The sequence below is a fragment of the Amblyomma maculatum genome, chromosome 3, assembly GCF_055883805.1.
Source record: "Amblyomma maculatum isolate TAMU_Amacu chromosome 3, ASM5588380v1, whole genome shotgun sequence".
NCBI lineage: Eukaryota > Metazoa > Arthropoda > Arachnida > Ixodida > Ixodidae > Amblyomma > Amblyomma maculatum.
The window spans coordinates 171,615,977-171,632,235 of record NC_139346.1 but is presented as its reverse complement, the minus strand read 5'-3'; the positions used below and the strand labels follow the sequence as shown (position 1 = coordinate 171,632,235).

The window sequence follows — 16,259 nt, the reverse complement described above, 5'->3', positions numbered from 1 at the left end:
ACTTTTTCTAAAGTTGGTACTAACCGAAAGCCAGTAACAGTTCTGGCCCCGACCAGAAACATAACTTGGTATAGCACAGGTATAGAAAAACAAGACAAAGACAGGACTCGTAGTGTCGATGTCCATTGCTCTTCCACGTCTTAAACAGCCGTATGACTCATGTTTCACTGACACGCTCGGGGACGCAAGTTGGTCAGTTTAGATCTTGGAAAGCACATTGATGTTGATCGATTATTTAGGGGAATCCCCCATGAGCTTATGTTTGCTGAATTGGAATTCATACTTTTGCACGCTTACATATATTTACTAGCCATTCCTTATTGCCCAAGAAGATTCCTGACTACGCCGACACTGCTGAAATAACCATCACAAATGACTGCGTTTCAACTATGCAAGCGTCGCGAAAAGAGTGCGTCTAGCAGAGCTCATTTTTTGCATCAGCGTTCGCTACAGAAGTTCATAAACAGGATAAACGTGTCTTTGAGGCGCCTTCAATAATAAGAGACCTAGCCGTAATAAGGAAGTAAAGATGGACCAACAATTCCACACAAGGCATGTTGTATACTTCACCTTGTGAGAGTTGATGGTACGGTATGATTTGGTACGTATTGTACTGTACGGATATGATATAGCATGGTATGATATGGTATGTCGTGGTATAGGTACAATACGGTACAGTTTGGTATTTGGGGTTTAACGTGACAAAGCGACGTCGACTGTGGGGGACGCAGTCGGTGAGGGCTAAGGTAAATTTGACCACCTGTGATTATTTAACGTGCACTGGCATTGCACAGTACACAGGAGTCTCGCGTTTTTCCTCTGTCGAAAAGTGGCAGCCGCGCCCGGAATGAATTCTGCGTCCTGAGGCTAATTCTTGAGGCGGAATGGAATCAGCATCCCTCAGTTAAACAGACGGACAATTTGTGTACTGTGGGAACGGGTGCGACGCCACAGGCACTGTACTACCGGAGGCACTGATTATTCTTACAAGATCAAATCAAGCTTGCAAGCCAGGGGTAAAGCGTAAGCGCATAATGAACACGTCATGTGTTAGTTTTACGTATAGACATTTTCAAAACTGGCCGTAGGGCGCTGCCGTATTGGAGACTGGGCTGTGCTCATGGCACAAGAAAAAGCTGCGGGTTCTCCCCCCACGCCTGCTTCACAGCCCAGTCAAACTGGTTTCTATCAGGGTTGTGAAAAGGTCTATAGTAATGAAAAAGAGGGTGTGTGCAGCGCTCCAGTTTACATTGCTCAGTAGCCTTCAACAACGGATGCAAAAATTCGGAAGGTTTCGTTGTTACATTGAACCTGATAAAATCAATACTATATTTCCTCTTGCTTTCGTCCTTTCGCCTAATATTTCTAATCTCTAGAAAGCGCTCGAGAATGTTATTCTCGTCCTCCTTGAAGACGCTGTCTTTTGACACTTCTTTTCTTCTAGTCTCCTAGCACAATACTTGTCAAACGCGTTGTTCACATGCACAAGGGGCGTATACCAGTGTATACGTACATGTGTAAAGAGTGACCGCCGAGACAGGCGTTCTTTACAGTCTGTATCTTCGCAGAGTCACAATAACTAGCCTTAAACCATCGTGTGCCCCTCTATTTTACTTCTGGTCAATAGTTGCACTAACTGTTGTCGACGCGTAGTACGTGATTACTCACGTTCGTGGCTTCATTGGAGCACTTTTTACTCTCTTACACATGATTCCAAACCCTTGGACCCATATCGGTAATATAGGCACAGAAATATAACCCATGGCTGCTGCTTGTCCTTATGTTCGTGCAATGCTGCCGTCAATTACAGGTTCTACACTGACGAAATAAGCTAAATTTTGGCTTATGCGATATAGGTTCAGTATCAGGATTGCTCAATTAATCAAACTGCGGGAACTGTCCACTGTGAGCCTTCACTCTTGGTGAATGTAGGCACACAAGTAGGAGCGCAGTGTTTAAATAAATGGGCGGAATAACCCACGTAGCCGCTACACGAACAGGTTTTCTAATATATTTGCTAATTTTTGTGGCCAGCGGCATGCGCTGCCTCCGCACGATGCTCAAGGAAGTTGCGGCAGTTCCCGAACAAGACGCGGAGTTCCTTTGGCCTTATGTCGTCTTCTGGAAAATTTAGTCTCATAACACTGTAAACACGAATAAGCTCATAAGGGAGTAAAAAGGTGGTAGTGCGTCCTCTAGCGTATTCTTTTGCAGGCCAAGGCATTTGCTGCAAACTCAGGGGTAGATTTTCACCACAGGAAAAATCAGCTTCCATTGCTGACTATAGGTAGTTTGTATTTCTAGCGATGAAAACCTAACCCAGAGCTTGGAGAGAATGTCGTGGCCCTACAAGGAAGTGCACTACAAGATATGCTACTCCCTTTTTGCTCCCTTATGGGTTTATTCGGTTTTTGAGTGATAACGTACCCCGAAAATGAAGCGATAAAGGCCGCTAGCAGGATGTTCCTCAGCCAATGACGTCGACTGATTTTCTTGATGTCTAGGTTAATACGTGGTTAATGCCCCGCCACACAGGATACGTTGTTCTCTGTCTCGTAAACGGACTAACCACGAATTAACCGTGACGTCATGAAAATTACTGGATGAATTGGGCTGGAGGGACATTGAAGGGCATTTTCCCACTTCGGTTTTGGGTTTTATCTGACCATACCTAAGCGATCACCGAGGTAGCTTGACAAGCTAATCGCTCAATACATTTTTCTGTCGCGTTAAAAATTTGGGACTTAGTTCGTTCTCTTTTTTTATACTTGCGGCCTTATCCAAGGTGGTGAAAGGGCGCTCTTTAATTTGCGTATTCTGACAAAAAAAAAAAAAAGAATAAAGCTTACGTCTAAATTTAGGTATGTATCAAATTTGTGCATATCACACCATTGCATCTTGCTGTGCTTCCACTAGCACCATTCCATGAGGCAAAATCGTTAAAGCATAGCATTAAATATAGGACAGCGTCAGCCTTGGGTCGCAGTATTATTCCACTGCTTGTAGGTCAGAACAAAAAGCAGTGTACAAAATATGTTGATGTTGTGCCAGTGCCTTCAAGAATAATATTTTGCTTCTGTGCCCACTAGTGATTATAGAAGGACACTCGATAAGATAAATTAAAACTTTCAATTGCTTCATTTTCTTGAATTTCTGAACGTGGATGTGAACGCTCCTAACCGTGCTGCAAAATTAATATTGCTCACATATCAATGTTTCTATCACCAAGAAAATAACGTGTTACTTGGCGCACATTTCGCGGAGTGTTTTCTGGCCTCAAAAGACAATATTTATCAAGTTTGTCGAGCTCATTGAGTGCACTATTTATGCATTAACTGAAATGTTCTTGCCTGTGTTAACGCACTTGAGTTTGCATTGTGGAGCGATGCGTGTTTCAAGGTGTATACGTATGAGACGCTCGTCTCCCTTCTTTCCCTAGATGACGCTGCTGATGCTGTGTTTGGCGCAATGTGCTCCCGGTGTGTTCTGTTCGTTTCTGTTTTCCCATTTCCTTTTGCGATGATTGCCACCAAACTGCATCTCGTTTTCTTGTTTGTTTTCGGTGTGTTCATGTGCTGTACCCATTTTGCTGGTTGGTTCTCTCTCGTGAAGCATTAAATTGTGCTGCTGAACTGGGACTGAGTTTGTGCTTCTTTGGCCTTTGGTTGCATCCTTGGTTGCGGATTGGGCTTGTTTGCAATGTGCTTGCAGGCTCTAGAAGGCGTGGCTTCCTGGCATGCAAGTGAGTAGTATGCTGCGCCTCTGTTGGCCGGAACGGTGCAACTTGCGTCGGTGCGCCGATTTGACAACACATTGACCCAGTAGTTAAGTGATTCAGTTGGCCAATAAGATCTGACTACGACTACAGGGTCTAAACCTGGAAAAATGTCACCGTAGATGTGCAGGTTACTATGATTAAGAAAAAAAAAAAAAGGTCTGGAGTTTTATATCATAGCGCTAATAATAAACTTCGCGAAGAGAATTGGTATTTGAATTGAAACATCGCTCACAATACGACCTTATTTTCATACGCAGATCTTCACAAAGGTATTACCGAAATGATTGCTTATCGAACAAGTCAATCACAGTCTGGTATGCTGTACTCTAGATATCTGGCTCCATCAAGGCTGGTTCACACTGGCGACTCGCGGAGGTCGCGCGACACGATTCGTCACGGAAGGGGCGACCCGAACGAGTCGCCAGCGACCCGTTTGAGGTAGTTTGAGGGAGTCGCTCGCTGACCGATTTCTTGCGACGCGATTTGAAGTCGCAAAGCTACTGAGCCAATCCGCAGCACTTCTGCCTCCTTCCAACGCGGGAAATTTGAAGAGTGCATGCACGATCGACTTCCTGCGCCCGCAGTTGGACACACATGTTAAGGATCACTGCGAGAGTGACACGCACTAATTCGCGTTTGTACTGGTATTCTTGGTAATGTGCTTGACGCTCGGGCATGAGGCGATTTCGTGATCTGCTATTTCGCGAGATCGCAAACAACAGCGCACACAACACCGCCGCTTCCGTCTTCGTCGTTGGCTGTCGAAACAGTCCTAAACATGGGGATAACCATAAGATCCTGTTCTTCGCTGATAATTTCACATATTCATAACCGAAATGAGTCCGAATTGATCTACCCCGAGCGCGGTAGCAGAAGCCGTAAAGGCGCGAAAGTCGGCTCTTCGTTCAAATTTCGTTCGGAGAGGGGTTTGTCGTGAAGCGAGTCGCATTCTGGTGTGAACACTCCCTGTTGATCGACGATTGTCGCCGGTCTCCCCCTCCGTGGCGAATCGAGCCGCGCGACCTCCGCGAGTCGCCAGTTAGAACCAGCCTTCAGTGTGATGCGCATGGGTACTAGGTAACTCTTTCTCACAGTTTGCTGGAACTGGAGTGGGCGCCATCGTATTCGACATATAATCAGGAACACGATCATTATTATGCGTTGTATCCTTACTTTACAAAGCAATGTCTGGTCAGTAGATTGTATAAGGGCTGTCGACATATTTTTTCAAGATGACTGAAAATCCCGTTGAACTGGGGTAATACGAGACAATATCTTTTTTTTTTTTTTTGTGCTATAGTGGATGAGCAAAGAGAAGCGCGGATTACAACGAAATAAGTTAATGCGCACTCATCTTCTCGCTCATAGCCTGTCGAGCGGCCGATTTACGTCTAGCAATGTTCGCTCCAGTGCCGACAGACGGCGAGACTCATCACCATAATAGCGAATAAAGTGCGCACGAAAACCCAGTAGATAGACGTTCTCTTCTGACAGCCACTGAATGCCAGTAGCCACAGCAGCATGTGCAATCGCCGAGCAGCCAACCAGGCCTGTCATGGCAAGCATCTCATCCGGAGTTGCCTTGCCGACTACCGGTGTAAACGAGGTGAACGCGAACATAATCGCTCGGTTGCTCACGGAATGTCTGTGTTCCAGTATCTGTTAAAATTTTGCAGTCTACCGCCGTTGCGGCCTGAGCATGCGCGTGACTAATCGGCAACGTAGTTATCGATGGTTGTCCTGGTCAGGTGAAGAAGTATGTCCCTGTCATCCTCATAACCCCAGTGGCTGATTGGAAGGGGCACGCATCCTCGTCCGGCTCAGCCTTGGTACTGGCGAGACCGCGCTCCGAACAATTCTTCCAGAAATTCTTTCGGCCACCTCCCGCTACGCTTGCCTTGTCTATACTATGTAGAAATCTACGCCGTTATCATAACGATCACCACTTATCTTGTCTACGCATTGCATATCATATCCAAGCTTATTTGTTTTTCCTGGTTTCGGCTAAGGTATCGTTAACTCGCATTTGTTCACTTACATGCTTCCTGTCCCTTAGTGTTACACCTATCATTTTCCTTTCCACAGCTGTCTGCATTAACCTTTGTTTAGGTCGAACCTTTTTTTGTCACCCTCCACGTTTCGTCCTCATACGTGAGTGCTGGTAAGGGACGCCTCTTATATACATTCCTTTTAAGAGTACTGGCAAACTACTATTGATGAGCTGAGGACAATAATCGAGCATGATTCGCCTCATTCTTCTTCTTGTCGTTATTTCACTCTTGTGGTGCGGATTTACAGTGGCTGCCCGTCCTTATTCCTTTACCACAGCGCCTCGCTAACTATCGTAAACTGGTGTCTCCCTTCCGAGGCTTCTGAAAATTACTTTATATTTCTTCATAATTTTCTAGCTTGCCGTTCTCCTTTGCCTGTCTAGACCATCATCCAAGTTCATCCACTGAGTTACTTGTCATCAGCGAATTGAAGCTTAAATAGGTATTCTCCATAAATTCTGCCTCCTGGAAACAAGCTGTGAAGAGCACTGTACAGACGGTGACCCCCTGCCTAACGCATTTCGTAATTTGAATTCTATTACCTTGTTTATGAAGGACTATGGTGGCTGTGTAGCCACTGTCGATACCTTCGAATATTTTTACATATGGCGCTTCTATACACTCTGGTTCCGTAATGCCTGCATGGCTGTCGAGGTTCCGACAAGTAAAGTCATTTCGCTTCATCTATGACGGCTATATAGGTAGGGGTTGGTTATATTGCGCAGATTTCTCTATCACCAAACTGATAGTGTGAATGTGTTCTATGGTGGAAGTCTTTGCCCCTTTGGTTGAATTGAAGTCTAAATTTCACCCTCATATTTTTAGCTATCACCTTAGTAATATAGTCGGTACACAACGAACAACAACCTTATCAGTCTGTAATTTTTCAAGTTTGGCGTCAGCTTTCTAATGTATTAAGATAATGTTCATGTTCTTATAGGTTCCCATAATCTTGACGTCATGAGGAATTTCGTATAAAGAGGGGCCAAATCTTCTTGCACAGTCTTAATAATTCCTTCCATCCTTCAACAGATTTTCTCCTCGCCAGCTGTCTTCCCCCCTTTGCGCTGTTTCTAAGACTTTCTTTACTTCCTTGGATGCCGATGGAATACTCAGTCACTGTGCGCTACTACCATTGTCATTATCATCCAAATTTCTGTGGCTACTGTGTAGAAGATATCTGTAGAACTCTTTGAGTACAGTTATTATTTATCTGTACCGGTTACGATAATGTCCCATTGTCTCTTAGCGCTTACATCTGATTTAGGTCTATGCCTTGTCTGCTTAGCCCGGTCGTAGAACTAAAGCCTGATCCTCTCTCGTGCGTGTATTCTCCGGCCATAGCAGCGGTAAGCTACAAAGTTTTAACAGACTGTACGCCAGACATTGCTGGAAGGTCGCACTATGTAAAAAGTTGTTATTGCGCTTGAGCCCAGTCACAAATCTTAGCGACTTTGGGCTAACGCTTATGAACAGGCAAAGGCATCCATCATCCCATATGGATGGGGATGAGTGATCACTCCCTAAGTGGCGACAACTTCAGCGTCTGGAGTTTACATGATTAATTTTCAAACAAATGCATGTTTACTTCACCTCAAAAATGCTGAAACAGAGGCTGCGGTGAGTATAGCATCGTTTCGCACGCCTTTTCCTGCCATTGCCGTGGTAAGAGCTGGTGTTTATGGCACTCGCCACAGCAGTGCGCAAAGTACATGCGCAAATTTGTTTCTGGCTGCCCGTCTTAGCAAAAAAATGAAAGAGAAGGGACACTCGTAGTGCCAGTATCCCAAATTTTCATTTGCTCCTGCGCTACCTCACAGCAAACTCATTTGCCGACTGGGGAGGGGTGCTTGAGCCATAGCCTGTCACCACACATAAAAAGGACAATGCCTGAGGTAGGGGGCCATAATTGACCCGTTCGCTAGCCAACGGCAATAAGCCAATAGCCAAGAAGGCAATATTTGAGGCGCCAGTCGGACTTAAGGGATTCATGAACATTAGCGAACAGCTTAAGAGGACACTCGGAACAAGTTGAAGTTGGCCTGTACCGGCAGGCTGCCGGATGATAAACACAAAGACGCTTATTTAACTGGAAACATAACTTTCGTAAGCTGTAAGAAATCCAGTAAATGTCAAGAGTTTGAATAGAGCGTCGGTAGAATTCTTACACGGAATTCTTTCAGCAATAAAGGTGTATTTTTCTGCCGAACAAACATCAACAGGCGCAGAAACATTCGTGGAATCGTTTTCAACTCAGCATAAAAGTGAATGGCGTTGTCCTCGGTATTTCCAATCGGTCCGGAGTGTATATCCTGCCTTCACAAAGCGGCTAAGACAGAGCAAGTGCAAACGTATAGATTCTCGCAAAAAGGGAAACAAAAGACTTGAAATGGGTGCCACAGGAGAAGCGCCTCCTTGTGATGTTTTTTCTTTCTGTTCTCCAGTGAGTGTTCGTGTCTTATCGTTCACCAGAATACTTTTCCTGTAAGCATGTGCCAACTACTTCAACAAGCCCACAGAGCCGTGTAGTTTCTTTGTTACACGAACAAGAAACAGGCACCGCGGTAAGGTCAACCAGTGCGGAATTTCCAGAACTTCGTATTTTGCTTGGCTAGTGATCAAAATTCAATTCAATTGCAGGAACACGAGTTTGCTAGAAACCTGACTTCAACAAAAAAGCTTCGCTGTTTTCTGTATGCACACTTGATACCAAACGTCATCTTTGCAATACATTATTAAATAAATGAAAAACAATTGAACCTGCACTCAGTGGCAGGGAACACCGCGATGCAACTAGGTTTTAAATTCTGAATCAAAATTGCCGAAAGCCTAGCAGTTGCCAAGCAAGATACGAAACTCACACTCAGGAATAAAGCACAGACAAAGGGCTCTTTTTCCCCGAAATTAGTGTGTAGACAGAGTCTACCGGCCTACTGGCATCTGGACCAAATGGTTGCCGTAAAGATGTCCTGAATGTTGGAGCCTGGTGCTGTCACCATGGAATTCGCCCCGCGTACCAAGCCGTTTTGCGCACATGTGTCCTTTCTTACAGTGTCAACAGCGGGCATCCTGGAGTTCTCGCTGCTTTTGCTCAACGGCGGCAAAGCGCTCAAGTGCATCATCCACCGGGCAAAGGTGACTACCACTACTGCACTTTCTGTGCCTGAAGGGACACTGTAGTCAAATTAGAGTTATCCTGTATCGATAGAGTAAATACCACGTTGCATTGAAAGGAGGGCAATTTAAACTGAACAGATTGATTTTACAAGCGATGAAGAAAAAAAAAATCTGCAGCCGCTCGGACCTCAGAGCATGATGAGTGAACTGCGACTAAACAGACGCAAGCAACAACCAGGGAAATATTCGCGGCCAAGGGAAAGTGTACGCACTCTTGGCTCGAATTGAGCTTCCCTAATTGGCCTCTGCTGTAGGTTATAGTTCAGGATAAGAGTGGCTGTACCCCATTCGGGACACTTAAAAGTTTATATGCATTGTTGTTGAGCTCCTTACTGCGGATTGCGGCATGCAGACGAGTTTCGACAACAGCGAGGATGCGATACCGGATGAGCTTATTATAGGCTTACACAGTTATAATAAGAAATGCCGGTATAGCTGGCACCGGCCACTGGTTACTGTAGGAAGAATGGGACAGGATGGAGGTGTAGTAATCACCAAACAGGGTATGGTTATCGTGGGAAATTTGCGTTTAAGTAAGAGGGTAATGCTAGCGTACAGGCACCTAACCGTGTAGTCGTTGCTGAGGAAACCGTCTACGTTATGGCTACTATAGAAGGAAGAGAGTATGGGAAGAGTGAGCCACAGGGCAATCGGAACGTGGTTACCGTGAAAGGAGGAGAGCATTACGAGAGCGTGAGCCGCCGTGGGAATCACACTGAAGACAGTTGCTATCGATAGCAGGAGGATAATGCGGAAATTATGAGGTATGGCAAGTGCGAGGAACGAGGGTGGCTTTGGCGTTAACTATCCAAAGAGTGGTTACCATGGAAGGAAGAGAGTATGGGGAGGAGGGAAGAATGTAGCAAGTGCTGCCAGAAGAGACGCTCATTCGCCACGCGCCTGGAACACAAATCTGGAGAGGCGCGGTATTCGATGATCATCTATTGCCTCGTACACATGAGTCCGACGCTATAGTAGGTTGAGTCGGGGGGAGCTAGTCGTCTCGCTTAGTCAACCCGACCCGTCCGGGTTTACATGAACCCATTTCTGTCAAGCAGTGATCGACACAGCACCTTGCGTCGATCACGCGAATCACGTGCACTAGGAAGAGGAGGAAGGGGAGGAATGCACAGACGAACAGCCCCCTGTCCCGTCTCTCGCTGCTCTCCGACAAGCTAGAAGACAAAAGAGGAAACGCTGACCCAACGCGACAGCATAAGCATACCCCTAGCTTACAGGGTCGGATCCAGCCAATGTATACCCATGCAGTCGGGTTGAAATCCCGGAAGTGCCGTGAAACGGTGTTACGACTCTGGTCCGTGTCCGGGTATTAAGGCTCTGAATGCACAAGATGAGGTGAACGAAAGTTGAATTTATACACTATTTACAGTTAGGGCACAAGGCACAACAATACCGGCACGGGGGCCGAAAGTTGCTGGCTACACGCGACTGTCTTCGCACAACGAGCAACACTGCACTCGACGACGCTCACAAAGGCCTCTCTCGACCACCGGCCGAGTGCCTTCTTTTATGGGCCAGAAAGGCGTTAGAATTTGAACTGTCCAATCCGGAAGCAGTAATTGGCGGCGGGCTAAGAGGCCAAATAACGAGTGCGCTGGGCTCTCGCCGCATATCTTCCGCGTTGCAAAGGGGCTGAGGCGCCGAGCAGTCTGGAGCATGTTGAATCCCACCGACGAGGCTTTTCTACAGTGCGCCGAAGCCATGCAGCGCAGCACCTTAGCTTGTGAAGGGACATCAGGCGCTCGCCTCCACCCGCTCGGCTAGTCGCCGACCGCTGCAGGAGCCACGGGAACCGCGGCTAGAAGCCCGATCATAGCAGCTCGTCCGCCACCCGCAGAGGTCTCGAAAGGGGTCACACCTCCGTGGTGTCCCCTGAAAACGTCGTATCAGCTGGGTTGATCTCCGGTCCCCGGTGCTTGCCAGAAGGGAGGTATCTGCAAGCCGAGGGTCTCAGGTAGGGCATCAGTGATGAGGTCTGCAGAATACCCCCCCCCCCCCCCCCCCCCCCGCCCTCGGCAATGCAAGAGCGCCACCTCCTCCTGAGCTATGTCAGGCAACTAAACAACAAGTCTTAATGCTAAAAGAATGGCAAAGTAACTTTCTCCTACGGTATTCCGAAACATAGAAAAACACTACCTTGAATGTTAAGCAATGTGACGCTTCCCTCTACTGTGCTGAAGCGCTTACTTTTGAACGTGCCCTCCGGGGTCGCAGCCTGCCTCTGCAAGCTTCTCTTCACAACAGCGCGGTGTGACTCCGTTCGCTGGCTGTTAGGTTGCTCCAGCGCGCTCATTTAGCACAGCGTTATTTCTCGCCATTCCTTCACGGGCAGGACACCTCTGAGTGCTGAAAGAGTCATCAATCGCCTGTTCAGCCGCTAACGCATCCCCGTCTACCCTCACTGGGAGGCGATACAGAGGTTTCAAATTCCTCACTCGATTCACTCGGCGGGGCAGAAGGCGTCTCATTCCCGAAAGCGGCTGTCGTTGCGCCTATGTGAGCGTTTCTTTAGCAGGGAGCATGCTGTTCAACTTGAACTGAGGGCTTTGACTGGTCCGCGATTTCTTCACTCTATGGGGCAGAACACGTATCGTTCTCGAAAGCAGATATCGCAGCGTCTACGTGAGAAGTTCTTTCGCATGAGCATGCTCCTCAGGTTCAACTGTCAGCTTCGACTGGTCCGCGATTTCGCGTGATTCTAAACGCGTAACTGCGTGTACAGAGCGGTCCCCGTAGCTGAGTCCCCCTTTATCCAGCTGAGACTCTGAACGGTTGGAAAAGAGATAATGCAACCGCTCTGACAAGGCGACCGACACATCTGCCTCTGTACGCAGTACGTCAAACAAATCCTCAACTGTGGCGCGAGACCGGCAGAGAAACGCTGTTCTCTGCGCGATCTGTCTGATCCGCACGAACTCCGGAACTCCGGAGATGGAATAAGTGCAGGGTGCACTACATCCACCGTGGCGGCGGAGTCGCTCAGAACCTGACACCGTTTCCCCTTCAGGGCCTGTTCGCGCGAGTGCGGCTCCAGCAGGCTAATATTCTCTGAGTCGAAGGTGGCGAGCGAAAAAAAAACCACCCTTTTTCCTCGACAGCCTCTCGCGATGTGCCCAGGTTCGTTACAGCAGAAACAGACTGTCGATTTCCTCTTCTCAAATACTTTAGCACGTTCCTTCTCCCTCTTTTCTTCTTCACTGTCGTTTCCTACGGCTGCGCCGTTTTCGTGGCCCTCCTCGCTTGTTTCTTTCTCTGCACACGGGGTGGGTACACGTTTCTTATTCCGCGATGGGCGCTTCACAAAATCCTTGTGGGGCTCCGCGACTGCCCGCAAGTTTTCTCTACCTGCGTCGTGCCTGACCTGGAACTTTTCTCTGGGCTCAGTGGCGCGCTCCAAGCTTTTCTTTTCGGGCCTGTCTTGCACCCACATTCACTCATTCAGACGGTTGTAAAACTACTCTAGTCAGATTTCCTCTACAACTTTGTCCCGGTCCTCTTAGACCTCAGCTGTTTCGAGCCATTCGATCAAATTTGCTTTCAGACTGTAAGCAAACTCCAGAAAAGATTCGCAAGACTATTTACCTGCTTTCGACGGAAGCCGTCGGCCGAGAGGCGATACTTCTTAAGCAAAGCTGCCTTTGCCTGCTCATAATCTTCCGCCTGCTCTTTAGTAAGCCGAGCAAGCAAGTTGGCCGCTTCGCAAGGTAAAACTAAGGTTTAGGTTTAGGTTTAAAGGACATCAAGCAGATTTTCAAAAGTACTAAAACACTATATATTTTAAGCATATTATTTGTTGATCCCGTTTGTAAATTGATTTTTTTTTTTTTCATTGTGTAAAAGCACCAATGCAATCGCCGAATGAAAATGCGCCATTCAAATCTCCTGCGCCCCGAGCGACCACTGCATAGGAAGATAGGGGAGAGAAAAACCTCGCTCATGCCGTCCGATGTGACGTCAATTTGAGGAGCCGGAAAGGAACCAAGCCACCCGAGAAAGCTTTCGGTTCACGCTGCATTTCGTCTTGCGTGCGTTGTGGTCGTAAAAAACATGTCAACTTTGTCTTGTGCACCCGATGCTCTGCATGTGTTCGGATGCACGAGCACCTGTGGCCGCGACGATGTCGTCTTCCATCGTATCTCGCAATGTCCAGAGCTCGCAGTGCAATGGGACGCTGCTGAAATAGAGATAAATTCTGGGCGACCAAAGGAAATGTATTTGACTACGTGTAGAGTTTGTTCCCAATGCGAAAAAGACACGGCTAAACGGTTACGCGGTTTCTTAGATTTTCTCGGACTAAATAGTCATGCCAGTCACGGTACCCAGAAACTCCTTTTATACTAAAAGGAGGAAAAGGACGGTAAAGGCTCGTACTTCTAATTGCTATTCTATTACTTTCTGACAGTTCAGGTCTCATTTGTATGTGAACCGTTGCGTTAAGCGTTGATTGCGATCAGTTCACGGAGTGCAATCTTTCGATGGGACGGGCAGACAGCATCTCCGCGTGGTTGTACTTGCGTTTGTCGTTTTCTTGAACAAGGGTACACGTTACGGCTTCTATGCTAAAAATCGCACATCTCATCAGCCGCACGCCATGGTGATTTTTTTTGCTAACGAGCAAGTGATTGAGAGGAGCTTACAGTTATATCGCAGATTGTGACGACTTTGCGAGTTCCTTTTCCGCACGGCACGTGCCTCACATGCTCGTGGAACCCTTGTGGCGGCGTTATTAGAAGATCAGGCGTGCACCCCTGACCTGAATATGGAGCGCACTGAGCGAGGTTTGGTTCGATGTGCCACCAATCACCGAAGTTGTTCATATATGACCTCGTGGTTCTGCACCCTTTGCTGCCTCGTCATGAGTAATACTTACCCGAGTCACCTTGAAATATTTAGTTTTTTCTTGTTTGGGTATGCAAATTAAGTGAGAAATGAAACCAACGCGGTTTTCGTAAGAAAGCTCATTTAAAAACATGGTTTTCTCATGAAAGTTTGAGTGCGGTGAAGTTTCAGCTTCGCTTTTAACATACCTCAGCCGTCGCTTCTATAAACTTATGCCCTGATCGTGCGAAAAGGGAAGCCTTCTCTACGTCTACTCAATGTGCTATGACTCAAGCAGCATTCTGCACGAGTTGTACTTGGTCTCACCACCAGTGTGTTCACGTGAATCGCAGTTCGGCAACCGCGCTTCGCTCTGTGTCCCTTTCTCTGATAGCCGCTATGTGCTGCTTCATCCTTTCCACAAAATTCTTCATTTCCCCTACGTACGACGCTAGTTATTTGGAGCATGGAATTTGGTACACTATACCTTGGGAACTTTTCCGAAATAATGGTCTTCCGGGCTGGACATAAGGAGGGTGATAGTGGTAGCCGGCTTCTGCATTGTTCACTGCCCTTTTTTCCCATAAATATGTCCACCAAGGATTTCTCTGAAGGCCACATAGTTTCTGCTAGTAATGACATGCGCTGCTTTAAAAAAAAATCTTACGCGGCACCACAGCAAATTTTCAAGCTAAGCCGGTACACGCTGATGGGTTTACTTCTGCTTCTGACTTCTGCTGACTGACTTCTGCTCTCCACAACGGAGATGTTGCGTCGTTTTTGGGTGCATCTGGTACGGATGCATACGGTCAAACTCCCGATGGTCACTCGAGTGGAAATAGCGTGTCATGGTCACTTTCACAACGCCGCCGAGAGCGGCGATCAGCAAGAAGCGCAATGCCTGAGCCACATCGGCAGCTTCCCCGGTCCTCGAAATGTCATTACGCGATGTCTTGGCCGATCACAGGCGGTGGCGTGACCCGTGGTGAGACCCGTGGCGCCGGCTGCGAATTTCTGCAAAAAAAGTTTATTTCTGCTTTTTTATACCCAATTTTAATCTGATATTCGAGGTTGCAGTACGAAAAACTACATTTTGCTGAGAACTCGATGAAAGAAAAAAATGTGCTGCAGTGTGCCTTTAACTCAATTCTAATTCAGCGAACCGCATCTAGAACTGCAGCAGCAGCTCGTAATATCGTCACCCCCCCCCCCCCCCCCCCCCTTCCTGTGCTCTCAAGGGGTGCCCGACCAATCCCACTGGTGCAAGGGTCCTCGAGATATCCATGGCTGAGAATTTTTATATTCGAACGCCGAAAAGAACAGCCGGAATAAAGTACCATTTCTTGTTACACTCCGCTGGCTAAAGAAACGGAATGCGGTGATGTGCAAATTTCACATTTGAGGTGACTGACATTGGTTTGAGATGATTACCGTAATAACGCTGACGTCACCGCTTGGAAGCGCTTCCACTTTCTCAGTTCATGTTCATGAGCTGCGGCTCCTTTTCAGCTTACCGCTCATCGCTGTGCAGAGGGTAAACTATTTATCTCCAGAAGTAAAAAAAAAAAAAAACAATTGCACGTCTCGCCAAAGTTGATTTTTATATTCTTTTGGGAGGAAGTGGAGAGAACAGGATTGAGTAATATTTTTGGAGACATAAATGGCGAGAGAATAAAGAATGCTTTTTATAGAGTCAACATTTGTGTGTCTGCTTGTCAGTTGTAAAATTTGAAGTTCATTTTTCTGAGCGAGGCTCGGGCTGTGAAAGGCGTATTAGTGGAGGGCTCCACATCAGCTTGTTCGTTGACGTAATATAATACTGCGGTTACTTTCTTGTTGCTTTGCTCCTTCTAATGTATTATTTCTGCTTCGTTGCTTCATTTTTATGTTTAACTGTGCGAGATCTATGTTCCATCAACTGCGTTGACTTCCTCAAAAGTCTCTTTGAGACAGTGCTCATTATTCCTTTTATCTCTTTGTCTTTGTTGTGGCTTACTGCCACAGCTCTGTTCTTTGTACGTGAGTTCATACTCTCAAAGCTACACAAACCGCAGTTCTTTTTTTTTTTTAATTTTTCTTCAAGTATTTCGAAACGTGATTAAACTTTGGTTCCGTATACTGCATGTAATTAGCTGGCCATTCCATCATAAGGATTTTAGTATTAGGTTAAAACTTGTGCTTTTGCCCGCCAGATCATAAAACGTGATTGGATGAGTTATACGACGCAAATATGATTTCGTAATTCATTATCGCTAAAAGGCGGGGTTTAACATTGCAATAAGCTTGTTTTCGAAAACTTAAAACAAAAAGATTTCCTCTCGTTAGGGTCGAAAGCAAGCTGTCGCTAGTAGCAGGGGCTATGCAACGAGTGCCTAGTTAGTAATACCTGAGAAGAAAGAAGACAGGGGAAACAC

General features: G+C 46.7%; 1 protein-coding gene across 4 annotated transcripts in view; it reads left to right on the top strand.

Annotated features, from left to right (window-relative positions):
• Window positions 1-16,259, top strand: part of Rph (Rabphilin) — a 123,893-nt gene that overhangs the window by 92,174 nt on the left and 15,460 nt on the right. For all 4 annotated transcript variants that reach the window (XM_084598644.1, XM_084598642.1, XM_084598643.1 and 1 more), the window contains one exon: window positions 8,882-8,964. In XM_084598644.1, coding sequence (XP_084454770.1) covers window positions 8,882-8,964 — 83 coding nt within the window. The remainder of the gene's footprint in view (window positions 1-8,881; window positions 8,965-16,259) is intronic.